The following is an 18,510-nucleotide window of genomic DNA, read 5'->3' as shown; positions in this document are numbered from 1 at the left end:
GAAGGGTGGCAAGAAGACAACCGTCGCCCCAACGGTATCGGCGGCGATGCCGACCTCCGTGGGAGCAGCCTCTGCAAGGGATTGAGAACTCAAAAGGGCAGTCTACACCGCACATGTGTGAGAGAATGGCCTGGAGCTGTCCGATGAAGCATGCTGAGCAAGCAGAGCTGCTCAAGGAGCAGCTGCGGCAGAACTGCGCCACACAGTAACAGGGGATGCTGACCAACCACGAGCTGCTACCATTGAGCACCAGCCTGATGATGCTGTGCCAAGTCACTGATGACATGGCACAGCAGAGGGCGCAAGGCAACGCACCATTGCCGCACCGGACTCCTTTTATTAAAACGACCAATGGCACTGATGCTGTATCTTCTTGCATCATACCTGCTATTAACATAACCTACCCTTGCATGAACTGTCACAGTCAGCAAGTCATCCGCTGCTGCTTTCACTACCCAACCTAACTTTTGCAGAGTTTTTTTTCCCTTGGCTCTTGCCTTGGTACTTTTTTCCCTCTGCTCTTCAAACCGCTACCCTTCATTAGACTTTCAGCCCAATCTATCTCCAGATGAGTGTGTGGTGTCACCGCCAGACACCACACTTGCTAGGTGGTAGCCTTTAAATCGGCCGCGGTCCGTTAGTATACGTCGGAACCGCGTGTGACCACTGTCAGTGATTGCAGACCGAGCGCCGCCACATGGCAGGTCTAGAGAGACTTTCTAGCACTCGCCCCAGTTGTACAGCCGACTTTGCTAGCGATGGTTCACTGACAAATTACGCTCTCATTTGCCGAGACGATAGTTAGCATAGCCTTCAGCTACGTCATTTGCTACGACCTAGCAAGGCGCCATTGTCATTTGCTATTTATCTTGTGATACATGTACCGTCAGACGGATGTTCACCAATTATGAATTAAAGTTAAGTATTCCAGTAGTGACATACATTCTTTGCTACTATAAATTCCCTTACCTGTTCCAGACCTCACGGCAGCCTGCGTGAGCTTAAACGCGTGCCTTTCGGCTTCCTCTCCTGGTGGCTTGGCTGTCTTGCCAAGTCACAACAGAGCGCATATAAATGGTTAACCTTAACCAGATGTACGCAGACATTGCAGTACCCACATCCTGCAACACCTCACTTTAGTGAAAACTAACTCCTATGCAGAGATGGCAGCAGACCTTTTGAGTTGGCCATCATGCCAGTGTGGGTGTGGAGGGGCTCAACCTTTTTCTTAAAAAAAATTCAAAATCGCTGGAACTTTGTGAAGTAGATGAGCAGCTGGAAGCAGTAATAAGTTTCCTCATTCCGTCAACATTGTACAGCCTGAAATGTTTTAGTATTTAAAACTGATACTTTGCAGGACCAGTTGCAGTGGCGATTTGTTGCCTTAAAAAAATTTGGCATCACCTACTGTTGTGTGAAGCTCATATATTGTAGGTCGATCTCTGTTACGATAATAATTGTTGTATCTGTAATGCCAAATCACTTATGTGAAGGTATCCAGATTTTTACACATTTCTGAATACTTCTCTTCCTGTCTGGTGTATAAGACAGGAGGGCCGTGCTTCGCTTTTCTCTCTCTCTCTCTCTCTCTCTCTCTCTCTCTCTCTCTCTCTCTCTCTCTTTTTACCAGTACCGAACATGGCCAGCTCACTAACCATAACTGTGGCTGCAGTACTTCTTTGGAAACTTAAGAGATATGTCCCCCATTTTCTGCCTCCCTCTCAAGACATCCTCAAACGTTGCTCATGAGTTGTCACAATTGTCTTTTAAACACATATCCATGCTCAGCTTTCTTTCTTGTTATGTTTGTGTCCTAAATCCTGGGACTGTCCCTTTTCTTTCGCTTTTCATCAGACATGACAACCACATCAGGAACAACACACACTACAATGGTAATGAAATACACAGTGGAAGTGAACTGACCATTTGTTGTGACAGTTGGCAATGGTGAGCAGTTCGGACATGATGTTGAGCACTCTGATTGGAGGAAGACAAGCTTCAATCCATGAAGTTCCAACTATCACGTAATTTTAATCAGACTATAGAAGTCTATAAAACCACACAACCAAAGAGTACATTCCACTATGTGGCTCTGCAGCTTGTATGGCCTTGTTACAACTGGAGTATTCAAGATGACAGTAGTGCCTCCCAGTTAAGGTAACCCAGCTCTGTGGTACTAGTTCTTGCCTTTTAGATTACACCTACAAATGGTAACATCTAACCCAAGATTCAGACTTCACTTCTCAGAAGTATAGGCACTGTAAGTCTTTAAGCTGGCGAACTCCACTAGGAGAAGCTTCATAGGTGCTGGTCAAGATTCAAGAAATACTGTAGGCTTCGATGGACATCTGTTGACTTCCTACCTAATTTACTGACTGCTCTGGTTGCAACAACATACCAGCTCCTTACCTCAGAAGAAATGACAGTTTGTCACTCAGTATGCCTGTTGACTGTCTCTGGCATCAGTTCTCAGACCCCGCATGTGAGTACATGAGTACATGTATGGCAAACACAGGGCTATAGTTCTTGCAATACTACTACTTTTTCTGTGTTGGAAGTCTGTCTTTCTAATATTATTCCAATCCTATCAATTGATTTCTTATGTTTTTCCTCTGCTTCAGTGTTTGAGGTGTTCCATCTTGCATCTCTTCCTCCCTGTCTATTCCTGAAGGTCACTCACAGTTTGACACACAAAGGTTGATTAGGTAATGCGTAATTACCACCACGGATGGCTGGTAACGATCACAAGTACTCCTGGTAAAGGCCAGAGGCCAGGAAAGGTGATAACCTGAGTTGGTACCTCTAGTGGTCCCTCTACCTGGAGTTTGGATCATGTGACCTGAGATGTGAACAGTCGCCTAACATCTTGCTCCCTTAAGCTGAATGTTTGTTGTGACGTATCCCAGCAGAAAGTTTATGGGTCTTTCTTTTTTCTGTGAAGTAATTGTAAATGTTGTTTCTTATCTTGATGTGCTAGAACTAGCCAGCCCTTTCCTCAATTGGAAGAACCTGAACCACAGAACGTTATTTGGCAACGAGATGGTGCGCCCCCTCAGTGGCACAACTCGGTATGGGATTGGTTAAGCAACGCTATGCCTGACCTCTGGGTTGGTCACAGTGGGCCAGAAGACAGAGCTTGTTTCACATTCACCCAATCTGACCTCGTGATTTTTTCCCTTTTGGGAGCTTCATAAGGGATCATGTGTATGTGCTTCTGCCACCTGCTGATCTACCTGACTTAAGAAACAGTATTGAAGCAGCTGTTGCAACAATTATTCCAGATGCACTGATAGATATTTGTGAGGAACTTGCCTATCGATTTGATGTGTGCCATGTGATGAATTGTGCTCTCACTGAACACTAAGAAAAATTGTTGGAGCTGCTCTTCCATTTGATTTATTTTGTGTAATTGTAAGTTGAATGCAATAAATTCCACAAAGCTGTAAGATCTCGATATTCCTCATCTAGAACTACCCTGCTTTCACAACATACTATGAAACCTCCACCTAAACACAGAAGTTCTTTTGTGACTGATGCAGAAGAAAGGAAATTTAGGAGGGAATACTCCTGAGAAGATTTGCTGTGTACTTCTGGTCAGCAATGGTCCAGATCCTGATCCAACAAATGAAAAGTTATGAAGAAGACAAGTAAAGAGAAATGTAAAAAGAAAACTGAAGAATCCTAATCAATAACAATACTGCAAAAACATCATTCAGCCAGCCTTTACTTCACCTGCCTGAATCACCAACTGACCCTCTACCTTAGCAAAAGCTGATCAATCTGGAGAGAAAAATCATACTTCTGAAGAAAAGAAATAATAGACAAGAATCCTACAGCTTCTGAAACCTGTATTGAAACACACACGAAAACAGATACTCCTTAGCTGCTAAGGTGATTACAGCTACTACAGCTGCCATCTCCCATCCTTAAACATGGCTATACTTGAACGGAATGTAAGTGGCATCAGATCACATACGGCAGAACTGCAGCTGCCTATTATGTTTACAATTTCCAGCTGTTATATGCCTGCAAGAAATTAAAATACAGCTTGAAGAGTGCTTTGACTTCCACGCTTGACCCAATACATTATGACCTTACTCCCGAAGAGGGAAATCCAGCTGTGTTGATGTAATGGCACTCATCCAAGACATTGTTCATAACCTGGTCAATGTGTTGAACACTCTTTTACAAGTTGCTGCGTTTTGTATTTACCTTTACAGAATTACATTTTCTCTTTGCAGCCTCTACATACCCTTGTCACTTATTCTCACCAGTACAGAACACTACAGCTTACCACTCAACTCTCAGTTTCTTCCATGCTGCTCAGTGACTGCAATGCCCACTTCCTCATTTGGGGCTCTACCAGAGTCTGTGCGAGGGGCATGCTCCTGGCTGTTAGTCTGACCAACTTGATATTGTTTCAGCTACTGGTAAATCTGTATTGTATGGTCGTGGTACGTGAAACTTTTCTATTCTTGATGTTTCATCCAGAGCTGCACTGGAGATCTTTGCAAAAGTGTTTGACAGAGAGAATCTTTGTCAGACATACAACTTAACTGTCTACTGTAAAGAAATGAAACTATCGATTCTGGACAGTTACTGTCGATAAATACCAAGTTTCATGGCTTCTTATGTTCTGTTAAAATTATTCCCATGTTTATATGTTTCCATTGCTTCTCTATATAGTCATTGATTTTGGAAAACTTGATGATATCTTGACAGAAGTGTCTGCTCTGCTGCAGCTGGTTTTTGTATTTTCTTCTGTAGTCTGCAAAGATGTACATTCCATATAGTCATGTTTCTCCTGAGATTTCCAATGGAACTTTATATACCCAGTGTGGTGACACTGGAGAGCATTTACTCTTTATGGATCAGAGTGCTTGACATATTTTCATTGCTGATCTAAAAACTTATCTAATGGTATGTTCCTGTAAAATCTTTTCAACCTAATTGGTTAATTTTTTAGTAAAAGGAAGACAAACTGTGTTTTCCCATCAATGTGTTTTATCCTTAGCCTTTAAAGCATTCTTTAGGTATTAGCATTAGAACATCTTAACAGATGTTCTAATGTACAAATCCTGGTGGCTCTGCCAAGAAGACTTTTAATGACACTTCTCTTTTGTTGTAGGTGGTGATGGAGTTCTTATGCAAATATCCATATGCACATCTCTCAAACCCTTCATGTTCGAACCTTCCATTGGTCTGTCTCATAACTAAAACATCTAAGAAGGATATTCCATTGACATTTTTACACAGTCCAGTGATATTAATGTGATCACCACTTACATTTGACATCAGCGTCCAATAACCACTCATAGACAGCAGATCGCAGCACGAACAATGGAGGATATATAAAGCACGTGAGGGGGAGAGGGTTGGTAACAGTGCTTTCATTGTGTTGTGATTATCATAATGGGGAAATGGAGTGATTTATTTGATGCTCAAAAGAGTATCATCATTGGCTTTTGGGTCAAGGGTGGGAGCATTTCTGAAACGGCTAAGTTTGTAAACAGTTTGCATGCTGCCATGGTTAAAGTACACTGTGGATCGCACAGTGGTGGTATCCAAAACTGGCCCCCAAGGCAACTGTGATGCAACGTGGACCATAGTGAGAGGGGTGAACGACTGCTGCAGAGATGTGTACAGGTGAATAGACATGCAACTGTTAAGCAATTAACCACCCAGCTGAACCAAGGGGTTACTAGTGGCGTCTCCTCAACGACTGTTCAGTGATTGTTGCTGCTTGTGGGCCTCTGCAGCAGGTGCCTAGTTCATGCACCTGTGATGGCTGCTGTTCATCGGGACAAAGTGGAATTTGCACGCCAGTACCACAAGTGAATGTCCACCGAGTGGCAGCAGGTGGCCTTTTCAGATGAATCATGTTTTATGCTCCAGCAGACAGATGGCATTTGGCATGTATGGAGTGAAATGTCTGAAAGCAAACAACCTGCGGCAATTTCAGAAGGATCCAGGGTGGAGAAGGGATATTATGGTCTGGGGAATTTTTGTGGCATTGCCAGGTGATCTCGTCATTCAGGAAGGCACAGTGAGTCAACACAAGTATGCATCTATCCTTGGGGACCATGTCTGCCCCTACATGCAGTTTTGTTTTTCCTCGTCATTATGGTACCTAACAATCACATAGCTCCCAGGGTATGTGTGTGGTTCTAAGAGCACCAAAATAAGTTCTCTGTACTTACCTTGCCACCAAACTCTCCAGATTTAAAAACAATCAAGAATCTATGGGACCACCTCATTCTGGCTGTTCAAGCTAAGAATCCTCAGCTGAGGAACTTAACACAGCTGGCCACAGCACTGGAGTTGGCATGGCTCCACGTCCCTGTCAGTACCTTCCAGAACATCACTGAATCTCTTCCTGCACATCTCGCAGCAGTCTGAGCTGCGAAAGGTAGTTATTCAGGCTTTTGACAGGTGATCACTTTAATGTGAATGGGTAGTATATTTCCATGGTAAACTGCATTTTTGGATTTATATTATTTGGCTATTTTACCATGTGACCAAAGCACAAACGTATCATCCACCAACTGATGCCCTCGAGATGGCTTCTTATTTGCTTTTTCTAGAGCTGATTGTTGGAATTTTTTCATATAGAAATTAGCAATCACAGAATGCAATGGGTTACGACATCAACAACTTGTCTAGAAGTAAGGCTGTGTCTAAAAAGAGCGGTCAGATCACATGGTAAAATATCCATTATACAGGGTGTTACAAAAAGGTACAGCCAAACTTTCAGGAAACATTCCTCACACACAAATAAATAAAAGATGTTATGTGGACATGTGTCCGGAAACGCTTACTTTCCATGTTAGAGCTCATTTTATTGCTACTCTTCAAATCACATTAATCATGGAATGGAAACACACAGCAACAGAACATACCAGCACAACTTCAAACACTTTATTACAGGAAATGTTCAAAACGTCCTCCGTTAGCGAGGATACATGCATCCACACTCCGTCGCATGGAATCTCTGATGCCCTGATGCAGCCCTGGAGAATGGCGTATTGTATCACAGCTGTCCACAATACGAGCACGAAGAGTCTCTACATTTGGTACTGGGGTTGCGTAGACAAGAGCTTTCAAATGCCCCCATAAATGAAAGTCAAGAGGGTTGAGGTCAGGAGAGCGTGGAGGCCATGGAATTGGTCCGCCTCTACCAAGCGTAAGCGTATGAACACTTCAAGTGGAATGTGCAGGAGCTCCGTCGTGCATGAACCACATGTTGTGTCGTACTTGTAAAGGCACATGTTCTAGCAGCACAGGTAGAGTATCCTGTATGAAATCATGATAACGTGCTCCATTGAGCGTAGGTGGAAGAACATGGGGCCCAATCAAGACATCACCAACAATGCCTGCCCAAACGTTCACAGAAAATCTGTGTTGATGACGTGATTGCACAATTGCGTGCGGATTCGGTGAATCGAGGCGGTGAATCGAGGAAGTACAGTACATACTGATGAAACTAAAATGAGCTCTAACATGGAAATTAAGCGTTTCCGGACACATGTCCACATAACATCTTTTATTTATTTGTGTGTGAGGAATGTTTCCTGAAAGTTTGGCCGTATCTTTTTGTAACACCCTGTATAAATCACAGCTTTGTTAATTGGAATCATAATGATCTAAGGCGCCATGTTAAAACTTACGTAAATATCTTCAGGAGTCAAAGTTAGCTTGTAAACTTTCTCAATGAAATGATGCGAGTCTTTTATGTATGAGTTAGTTTTTCCAAATTGGTAGTTGCAAACGAGTGGCCAGATATGGTGCTACTTGGTATGTGGGAGAATTGATAACATTAAGGGGAGCCGGAGGTGCCTATGCTGCCCATGTTAAAATCACTAAGTTTGAGGAACATTTATGAATAAACTACCAAATACAAAAATTTTGATTTTTTTTTTTTTTTACATTTAGAGTGGTTTAGTATTGCAGTTATGACAGAGGGATTTTGGAGTATCTTTTCTAGTTTCCTTCCAATTATTTTTTTTATTAATGACCCAATTTTTTTTACAAATAATTGCTTTATAATTAAACTGAAATGAAACTACTGAACATATTGCCAAATGGCTGTGTTACAATGTAAGTTTGACCACTAGGATTGCTGTATAAAAATTTCATCTCTCTAGCTTGAGTGGATTTTGAGAAAATATTCCTTATATTCGAAAAATTCTAATTTTCGAGAAATGGCTATCAAAGTTTCTCAATACAGTCCTGCACTATAGGATGGATTATCAGGGTCTTCTTCTTCATCCTCCAAAAGCTTCCTCTTCTGTCTTCTTTTCTGGCCTGTTGTTCCATCATACTTCATATGCCTTTCTCTTCTTTCTGCTCCTCTTATCCTTTCTCTGTCAGTATTTCTTAGTGCTCGTACAGTGTTCACCCCAGCTGTAAATCCTAATGCCTTCAGAACTTCACACTTCACACTGTTCCCTTGGTTGTAGGTTGCTATTGCATCATAAATGCCAAAGTTCAGCATTTTTATGCTTACAAACACCCTTTTAGGAATCACTTTCCAAATCTAATTGTTAACGCTCTCATTAGGATTCTGCATCTTTCCGTGTAGACATTTGTGTAACAATTCTGGCTGTGCTAAGTCATGAAAAATTGATTTTATTGTTCCCTCTTGATTCTTGTACATACTGCATATTACCCGCTTTACACAAGAAGTATAATACTACCAACAACAGGCGCAACACTGAACTAATTCAAAACAGTAAACAGCAAAGAGACGATGTTCCGCGCTCTTATTCATTGTAGTATCGCAACTTGGTATTAGTGTTAATTTTCTTTTCCCTACGTTCTTCCTCTTCTTATATACACGGTTACTAAAACGTGGCATCGTAACCAGAACAAAAGTGTACGACAATATTAAATGGAGCAAGCTGTTCGAAATTCTGAGGAAAGTAGGAGTAAGCTGTAAGGAAATATGGGTAATATTTGTCACAGAAAACAATGTAGCCAACCCTTGCACACTCACTGTATGCATAACATAATGCGCTGTATGTGTAACAGGCCGAGAAAATCCCAAGCAGTTCGCCGGGAAGTCACGAGAGGGTGTTAGATGCATTCAGCGGCCGCCCATTTCCTCTGCAGGCGTGGGGGAAAATGGTAATAACTCCACTTCTAGGGCGAGTAGAACAATAATTCAAAGTTTTCATTAAAGAGGTATGTTCCAATTAATTTTCGGTAGCAAAAAAAAAAAAAAAAAAAAAAAAAAATCGTAATTTTTGGGATTTGACCACCTCCGGCTCCTTTTAGCACTGTGTCTCACAGGAAGATCAAATTTATGAATTTTTCCTGAGACCCATTGTTAGTGCTATCAGTTTCCCTACATACCAAGCAGCAAGATATCTGGCAACTCATTTACGACCAGATTTTGGGAAAACTGGCATGTATGTAAAAGACTCGTGTCAGTTTATTGAGAAACTTGAAGGGCTAATTTTGGTTCCTAAAGATAATCTTGTAAGTTTTGACTTAGTACTTTTGTTCATTATGGTTACCATTAATGAAGTTGTTATGTATATATTGGTTTTTTTCCCAGGGAATTTGAAAGCTCTTTTTAGACTTTACCTTACTCCTAGCCAGTTTCAATGTGGCGATGAATTTTATGAGCTAATTGTTGGTGTCGCAATGAGTAGCCCATTGGGTCCTGCGATTGCTAATTTGTATTGGGAAAATTCCAACAATCATCTCTAGAAAAAGCAAATAAGAAGCCGTCTTGGTGGTATCAGTTTGTGGATAGTAAATTATTTTGTACTCTGGTCACATGGTAAAATAGCTAAATAACATCCAAAATGCAAGTTACCATGGAAATAGAAAATGACAACAGGATACCCTTCTTAGATGTTTTAGTTCTGAGACAGATCGATGGAGGGTTGGAAAGTTTTTGGGAAAACCGCGCGTACAGACAGATATTTGCATAAGACCTGCAACCATCATACACAACAAAAGAGTGGTGTCATTAAAATTCTTCTCAACAGAGGCAAAAGAATTGGCACACCAGAACATCTGGATGCCCAATTAAAACATCTGAAGCAGGATTTTGAGAAAAATGGCTATTCAGCTAAAGAAGGAAATGAAGTTCTATGACCAAATAATAATAGGACAAAGGACAAAGATGAAACATGTAAGACCACTGTTTCTCTCCTTTTTATTAAAAAAAGTAACTGATCAGACTTGAAAGATTTTACAGAAACACAACATCAGACCAGTTTTAGATCAACAAAGAAAATGTCAAGTACTCTGATCTGCAAAGGATAAAAGTGCTCCTACATCAACAAGCAGGATACATTATGTTCCATGTACATGTGGCAAAGTCTACACTGGAACAATCGAAACTGAATACATGACTGAAGGAACAAAAAAGTCTTTACTGACTAGAGAAAATGAATAATCAACTGTAGCGGAGCATGCTCTTCAGTCACGAAATCATACTGTGGAGTTTTCTGAAATCAAAATTTTAGCTACAGCAACAAACTATATCCAGAAGCCATGGAAATACATAAACACGGGGATAATTTTAAGAGAAAAGCCATGAAACTTAGTATATATGGGCAGTAGGTCTACACAGTTTTATTTGTGAGAGATGGCAATAGATAATTAAGTTTTGTCACTGACGAGGAATATCTCTGCCAGTCACGTGTAAACTTCTACCATAACCATTTTTCACAGTATGTATATCGCTCTCTGATGCCAGATACGTCAGCTGGCAAGACTCAACAGAAGGAGTAGTACCTCTGATGATGTTACTGCAGCTCTGAATGAAACGTTAGGAACAGAAAAGTTACAAGGACCGCAGCCAGTAACCATAGAACCTGGGAGACTCACCAGCAACTATGACATCCAGTCGTGAAAGCTTTCATTATTATTGTTTACCTCAACACACGTGAAGCAACATTTCTTTCAGGCTCTTGTCATCCATCATATTGAACACACAATCGAGTGACCTTTTCTTGTGAGTAATTTTGCGCTAAATCACGTACAATCCGTGGGTAGGTAAGATGACGTGGCACCTTTCTAAAGCTTATGGTCAGATAGAATACTTTACGAATGTTATCCCTCTGCTGCTGAATATTCCATATCTCAATCATCTTCCCTCCTGCAATGATCCTCAGTTCCCTAGTGGACTGAGAAATGCCAAGATGTGGTTTGTGCATGAAGATATGCTTTGTGTTTTTTAACAGTAGAATAACTGGATTGTTTTAACCCATTAAAACTTCTGGTGAGACAAAAATGTTCCATCTCTAGTTGATACATGTACAGCTTGTTCTTTGTCTTTTTATTTTAGGATTTGAGTTTTTCTGTAACAAATAGTCATGCTAAAGGGCCTGTTTTTTGTTTTAATACTAAACATTAAGTACTGCTGTAGGTCTAAACTTTGATACACATTTTTTAAAGGTAAACATTATAGTCTGCGTAAGTAAATATGTTATATTAGATACCAACAGATCACTTTGTCTGTAGACTAAGCAGATACCAACATATCATCTTTGTAGACTGAGCTGTGCAATCTGGAAACTGGTGTCTCTCTTCTCAAACAATGCACATTTATATGACTTTTCCCTTGTTTGCAAGGTTTATGCACCTGACAGTGGTGGGAGCTTCCATCTATCTCTAATAATTCAACTCGGACCCTGCTTTGGATGTAATCTATGGCAAGTTCCTCCCCAAGTTTGAAAAGGAAATCTCGTTATTTTGATGTTGGTCACTTCTTTGTAGATTACCCAAGCATTGATGCCTCCTACATCTAGATTATTATAAAAAAATATGAAGAGGTCACCATCTTCCACCAGCTTTCATCGAGTATGTGGGGGACATTTGTTCAACATCTACTCTTCACTTAGTTTCGTTATAACATGTAACCACAGCAAATGGCTAAAAGTTTTAACTGTACGTTCTTTAGACATTCATCTAGAAATGACATTTTCTTGTTTTTGAAAATCTGTATCTGTAATAAATAGACACCCAAAAGATCACTGTTTTTGGGTACTTTTGTGTTGTCATTGACACTGTAGAGTCTTGTACCGTGGGAAGCAAAGAGAGGATGTTGTATGGTGGCTGGTATCCTCTTTCTGTAATGCAACTGCACACATGTATTAACTGAGTTCTTTATTAACAAGAACAGGAAGCTACTTATCTTTAAGAACATTGTTATGGTACAAGCTTATCCGCAATAGTCCATGTTAGCCTCCTGCTGGTGAAATACAAGTCTTGCTATAAACACTACGTTCTCATATTTGATGACATGAACTGACAGACGCCAACTAGAATAGTGACTGACTGTTTCTCCCGGTACACGATGGTGATTTAAATACTTGCGGTCGAGAGGGCGTTGGCGGTGCGTTGCTTGTGAGTCTTTTGGTCTTTGGCCTCTCTCCTGATAGGTGTGCTTGATTCTGTGCCTATTATCAATCTTCTTGCAACCTCTTTGCCAACTGGTGTGCTGGCGACACCTTACGCCAGCACAGGTACCATGGTACCAATTGTGAGTATGGCTACTTCTTTAATTTCAATTTGTGGAAAATCGTCAAAATTTTTACCATATGTTCTTAAGGTAATGTTCTTGGGGAACTGAGGTCCAGAGGTTCAAATTATTGTAGTTATGCATGTAAAATGTGCATTAATATCTGGTCTGAGGCATAAATGTAGTTTTAACTGATGTAGTGAACACATGACAAAGTTTTTAGGGACATCACTTGTGTTCTGAGATCACCAAGCTGTTTTAGTCAGCATTTTTTTCATCAATAAAACTTTGTGATGCACTTTCTCTGAATAATGGGCACTTAACACCTATACGAATATACCCGAAAGTAATACTGCTGTGGAAAAAAAGGGGTTGAAACTTATCTTAACATGTCTGAAAAGAGCTTAAACAGATTGCCAAAAATTATGTAAAACTGGGAAGAGTGCAAATTCAATAAAATATTTATAACAATATTTCTACTCTTTTAAGATACAAATCATAATCTGGGCATTTTTGATGAATTGCAATCAGTGAGTGAAATACCCAGAAAATATGTAAAGCAAATGATTTTGTGTTCACTTACATTGTGGATACTTATTCCTTGTTTATACCTGTCAAAGCATATAATTATTCAAAGTACATAAAACTTTACTGATGTACAACAGAATTTATATAAGCAGCACATCCTACTGTAGCAGGGGAGTGAAGGAAACCAGCAGAAAATTGCTCCTACCAGAACACAGAAAGGCAAATATGCTTTTATTTAAAAGACTCTGACAGAAAAGTGGGAAACCAGCTGCCACAAACCTCATTCTGTCTTCCTCACCAAACATTTTAGCATGCAGATATGTTTGCATTATCTTGTGTTGACAGCAGCAGAGAGAAAGTGATGGTGGAAGACAGAGAGAAAGAGGGAGGAAACAGTGGTGGTGGGAGAGAGAAAGTGGCAGTGAAAGAGAGAGATGGATGAAGACAATATCATTGAGCTTCAAAGAGGAGTTGTTGATGGTCAGTTGCACACAGTGGCAGTAAAAGAGAAAGACAGGTGGATGGAGATCAAAGCAGTGGGAGGAAAAGAAGAAGAGGCAGCGAAAATTAAAAATACAGATGAGTGGAGACCACATGTAGACTTTGAGTGGTGTGTAGCATCCCAAACAAACATACTTTAACCTGTAGGTGTAGGGGAGAGTACATTTTGGACTGAAATTTTAAACATGTGGGTATAGGGGAAACATAAGTTGGTCGCCACAGAATTTTTGAGCTGCTTAGGTATTGTGTAGACAGTGATGGAGTGTAAGTGAGAGAGGATGCATTGGCAATGGGATATACTGTAAAGCAATGAGAGAAAATGGAGACATTGTGAGAGAGACGTATATAGAAAGTGGCAGTGGATGGGGGTGCTGAATATAAAGATTTAATTACAAAGAGAAACTGGGTAAAAGGATCTAGGCTGATTGTCATTATCATGTGGTCTTGCCGTAATGGCATATTTCTAATGTTCATTTTTAAAGCCCATCAAATTCAACTTCTTGATATTCTTTCATCTCTCTCTCTCTCTCTCTCTCTCTCTCTCTCTCTCTCTCTCTCTCTCTCTCTCTCTCTCTACACACACGTTTTTTTCTTTCTCTAAATTTTGTATATGCTGTGCTGTGCAAATCTTGACCCTAGCCCCCTTTGTCTCTCTGTGTGGGGCTCTATACTTAAGTCAGTAAAAACAGAACCCCTATCGGAGTCCTTTGTTTGCTGTCATCCGTGTGTCCATTTGTCTGCCCATCCAACTGCTAAGACCACTTTTTCTCATGAACATGTGGGGGTACGAAGTTTACATTTATGTCACATACTAAAGTCTACAGTCCCTTGGTGGTGTGAAAAATTTAAGCTTCTCAGTCTGTGCAGTCAAAAGTTATGTCCATTTACGTCATATTTTTCAATACTCACCAACTCGTTCATCAAAACCTATAGTGTGCTTCCTGTTGACCTAGACTCATGAAATTTGGCACAAACAAGGTTTTACAGTACAAGCAAATGAAAAAAATCCGAAAATTATTAATTTATAATTAAATCACATAAAAAATATTCTTTTTGCCATTTGTTTCTGTCTGTCCATTTCTCAGGAACGGGCGGAAGTATCTAGTTAGAATTTGTCAAATACTAAGATTTAAGGTCCCTCGCCAGTGCAAAACGTGTCGGTTTCTAAGTGAATGCAGTCAAAAGATATGGCCATGTATGTCACATATTTTGATACTCGCAGACAACAACCTATAGATGAACTATTTACGTAAATGTCAGCAGGGCTTGAATTGTGAAAAAAGAGATTCTGGTACTGTGACCTACTGGGGGCTGTATTGTTAAATTTAGATGTCTTAATGTTATTTTAATGCATTCTTTTTGTCAGAGGTACTGGTACCGACATGCACTATCACAAATCAAGCATTGGACTTCAGGCTTGGTGGTCTAGCTGTAAAGTGTGTGCCTGAGAACTTAGTGTTTGTAGGATCAAAACTCTGTCAGATATGTATTTTTCAGTCTTTGTTTTATCCTAGCCTTCGCGTCTCAACGATGTGAGGAGTTGCCAGAAACAACGCATGGTTCAGATTCCACATTAAACTGTAGGTCCGCTTTCCCTGATTGAGCTGCTGGGGTAGGTTAGAGACACACAAGTCACCAAAGTGGGATTCAGTAGAAAGACATGCATCAGGCCATTGAGCCACACAAAATTTTATTGTTGTCTATATCTGTAATTAAGTTTGTATGGAACCCTCAGAGTGCTTGTCCTACCCAGCAACTACCTCCCTCTCAGTTTTGCCTTCACTAGCTGCTGCCATCTGGCTCTGCAACTATGAAGTGAACTACAACCACATCTGCTGTTTGCCTGGACTGGATTGGACTTTTATTAGGATAGTGACTGCTGTGCTTTCCGATTACTGCATGACTAGAGTGATGGGCCTGTTGTCTGCACACTATGAGCTGGTATAACGTTTCCATATAGTTCTTCTATTTGATGACTGTGATTTCCACTCGAGTCTTATTTGGAACTGCGCTTAATATTATAATTGCAGAAGCGTGCACAATGATGGTGTCCTGCCTGGACTTACATTAATCTTAACGGGATCTATTATTGTTTACATTTTGTGGACTAATGGACAGTTTAATTTGTTGTTACAGAATGCTAATTTTGTGTTGAATAAATGTTTTTGGCCCTGAAGTGTGGGTTACATAATGACCTTGTTAGTTAACTGAACCTCACATGTTGCTTGTTACTATGTACTATATACTTTAAGAATACAGATTCTGAATACTTAGTGCTGCTGTTGTTGTGCTTTAGGATTCTTATGTGTTTTCTTTACTTGTTATCTGACAAAACAGCAGCCTTTAGCTTTACATGCTTGTGCCAAAGTATCATTCTTTTATGTTAGTGTTCACCCTGGTGGGAAGTATAGTCGCAGTAAGCACGGGCGCATTTGATTTACCTGAAATATAATTTGAAGCATTTATGTGATGCAGTACTATTTCAGGAAGAACAGTCTTCATTTTTATAAACTATACAGTAATTTAATTTATACTTTGCCACAGTCATTCACAATTTGTTAGCTTTGATTTAAAGACATTGACGGTTATAATATTTAAAATGTTGTCTTAATTTTTTAATGAGTGGTGGTTATCTGATTGCATTGAACACTATTTAAAATCAAAGTATTGTTTGGTTTTTGAAGTATTTATGCACTTTGAACAGATGTGTAGTGTGTTGTGAAAATGTAAAATTTCTCTGTTAGTTTAACACTGTTTTGTAGTAAATAACAGTTTGATGCAAGTTATGAATCACATCTCAACTGTTTTTATTCTTTGAAAGGGTGCGCATCAAGACTGGGTGTTTGACATGTGTTGGCTTGATGATCAGTTCCTTGTATCTGGATCACGAGACACTCGCATGGCCTTGTGGAGAGTGCAGTTGGACGAGCTTATGGATGGAGAAGATGGGCCATCTTATAAACATGTTCATGCTTTGGCTACAAAGGAATGCAGATCAGCACAAAAAGTTAGGGCTGTAGCTTTCAACAAGAATTTCCAGGAAATTGCTGCCTTGTCTCTTAATGGTTTCATTCATATATGGAATGCTGAAACATTTGAGCAGGTGAGTTGTTGATTTGTGAATTACTTATTTCAGTCAGCTGACATTCCTGGTTAGTTAATACAAAGGTGCACTAAAGATGATAATATAATCACTGTGGCCGCAAAGTGGAAGAAATATAAAGTTACTTTTAGTACTGGAATGCTGATTGAACACTTTTTTACAATGAAAGTTTCTTAAAATTTATGTTTTGTGTGGTGTTTCTTGCATTGAAATGATAACAGTAATACATTGAGCAGCAATCCGATGACAGAATTAATAGTTGATGTTACTGTTACTACACTGCCTGACAAAGAAACTGAAGCCCAGAAGACATGGTAGGATGTCAATGTAAGTTTGCACACATACACACAATCAGTGAGTACGTAAATGATTGTAGTTGCAATTCTCTGTGACTGGTAGAGTGGCCATCAGAGTGCATTAGTGTTGCTGGTGTTTTATTGTTGTTACCAGCCCTCATAGGATATATCAGGAGTTCAAACAGCTAAGATGTTGAGTGATCCCCGTGAAGGACTTGGAGACGCACCATACTTCTGTAGTTTGAAAGGAGCCTCATTGTGGGTCTCCATGGCAGGTTGAACCTTACAATATCCACATTTGTGGGGCCTTCGGAGGTGAAGTGACCCAATGTTGGACTGTATGAGAGTGTGAGGGCAGTCATACTCACCGCCAGTGTTCTGTTTGATCTCATCTGACCACCACAAGGAAGGATTGCCATATTGTGCACCAAGCACGCTCTAACCACCAGTCAGTGCACCATTTGAGACCTGTAAGCCCAATAAATGAAAAAAAGGACTGGGCAGTTGTAAAATGCAAGCTTAGCTAAATCAAGGAAGTATTACTTAAACCCTTTAGGTAAAATGGATATGACTGAGAGAGGTTGCATAAAAGAATCCATACATATTATAAAAATGTATGTATATATGTATGTTCCACATCTCTTTCTAAATCAATGGACTGATTTCAACCAAACTTGGTGTACATATCACTTATTGTCAGGAAAGAATTGCTGTAGGGCTAAGAATGACCAACATATGAAAGGGTTGGGGGCAGGGGCAAAAAAGCTGTGTAACCCACAACATACGAATACCCTTACTTTGTTCCTCCAATATTTGAGAATGAGAACACATAGTGACTTGCAACAGACTTTACGTGTAACTTCAAACCTTCATGAAGCTTTTTCTCGCCGACAACCCCCACAAAATGATGAAAGGAAAAAGTTTATCCCATATACATTTTTGCCGTTCATGCAATAAAACTGCTTCATTAAGCATGATGTTTAGTACTTCATTGCTGCTAACTGTATCCGTAACACATTTTTCAGGCAGTATTCACATATACTACTGCATGTACCAGCAAAATTATAGCACCACACGACACATATTTCAGGAAATATTATGTCACAGACATTGAGATGCATGAAAAACTGCCGCATCATGCATGATGCTTAAATTTATTGCTTCTTTACTACTTCTCTATTCCTAACACTTCTTGCAGACAGTACCCACACATGTTGCTGAATGAACCTACAAAAACATATCATTGTATAACACACAGCTGAGACAGTATGATGTCAAATACTGAGATGTGTGAAAAATTGCTGCATCATGCATGGCTTTTAATTTATTACTTCCTTACTGCAAACTCTATTCACAACACATTTCACAGGCAGTAACCAAATATTCAACTGGATGCACCTGTAAAATTATATCATGGTACGACATGTAGTTCAGGCCATATGTCGTCATAAACATTGAGCTGCACGAAAATGTAACTGAAGGGCAAAATTCATTAAAGATACAGAGAAAAATATGTACAAGCAAATGTGATATGTTCAATATGTGTGAAACATATATCTGGGCAAAGCAGTGGGTAAAAAGCTCACCTGAAACCCCTTGAA

The 18,510-nt window shown here is 40.0% G+C and overlaps 1 protein-coding gene across 1 annotated transcript in view; it reads left to right on the top strand.

The window, feature by feature from the left end:
- The window catches only part of LOC126412067 (DDB1- and CUL4-associated factor 12 homolog), a 71,284-nt gene that overhangs the window by 26,349 nt on the left and 26,425 nt on the right, over nt 1-18,510 (top strand). Inside the window, exon 4 of the mRNA XM_050081459.1 lies at nt 16,332-16,613. Coding sequence (XP_049937416.1) covers nt 16,332-16,613 — 282 coding nt within the window. The remainder of the gene's footprint in view (nt 1-16,331; nt 16,614-18,510) is intronic.

The sequence above is a fragment of the Schistocerca serialis genome, chromosome 7 (genome assembly GCF_023864345.2).
Source record: "Schistocerca serialis cubense isolate TAMUIC-IGC-003099 chromosome 7, iqSchSeri2.2, whole genome shotgun sequence".
In the NCBI taxonomy this organism is placed as follows: Eukaryota; Metazoa; Arthropoda; class Insecta; order Orthoptera; family Acrididae; genus Schistocerca; species Schistocerca serialis.
Note: the sequence above shows the minus strand (reverse complement) of the source record. Positions and strands in the feature narration are given on the sequence as shown.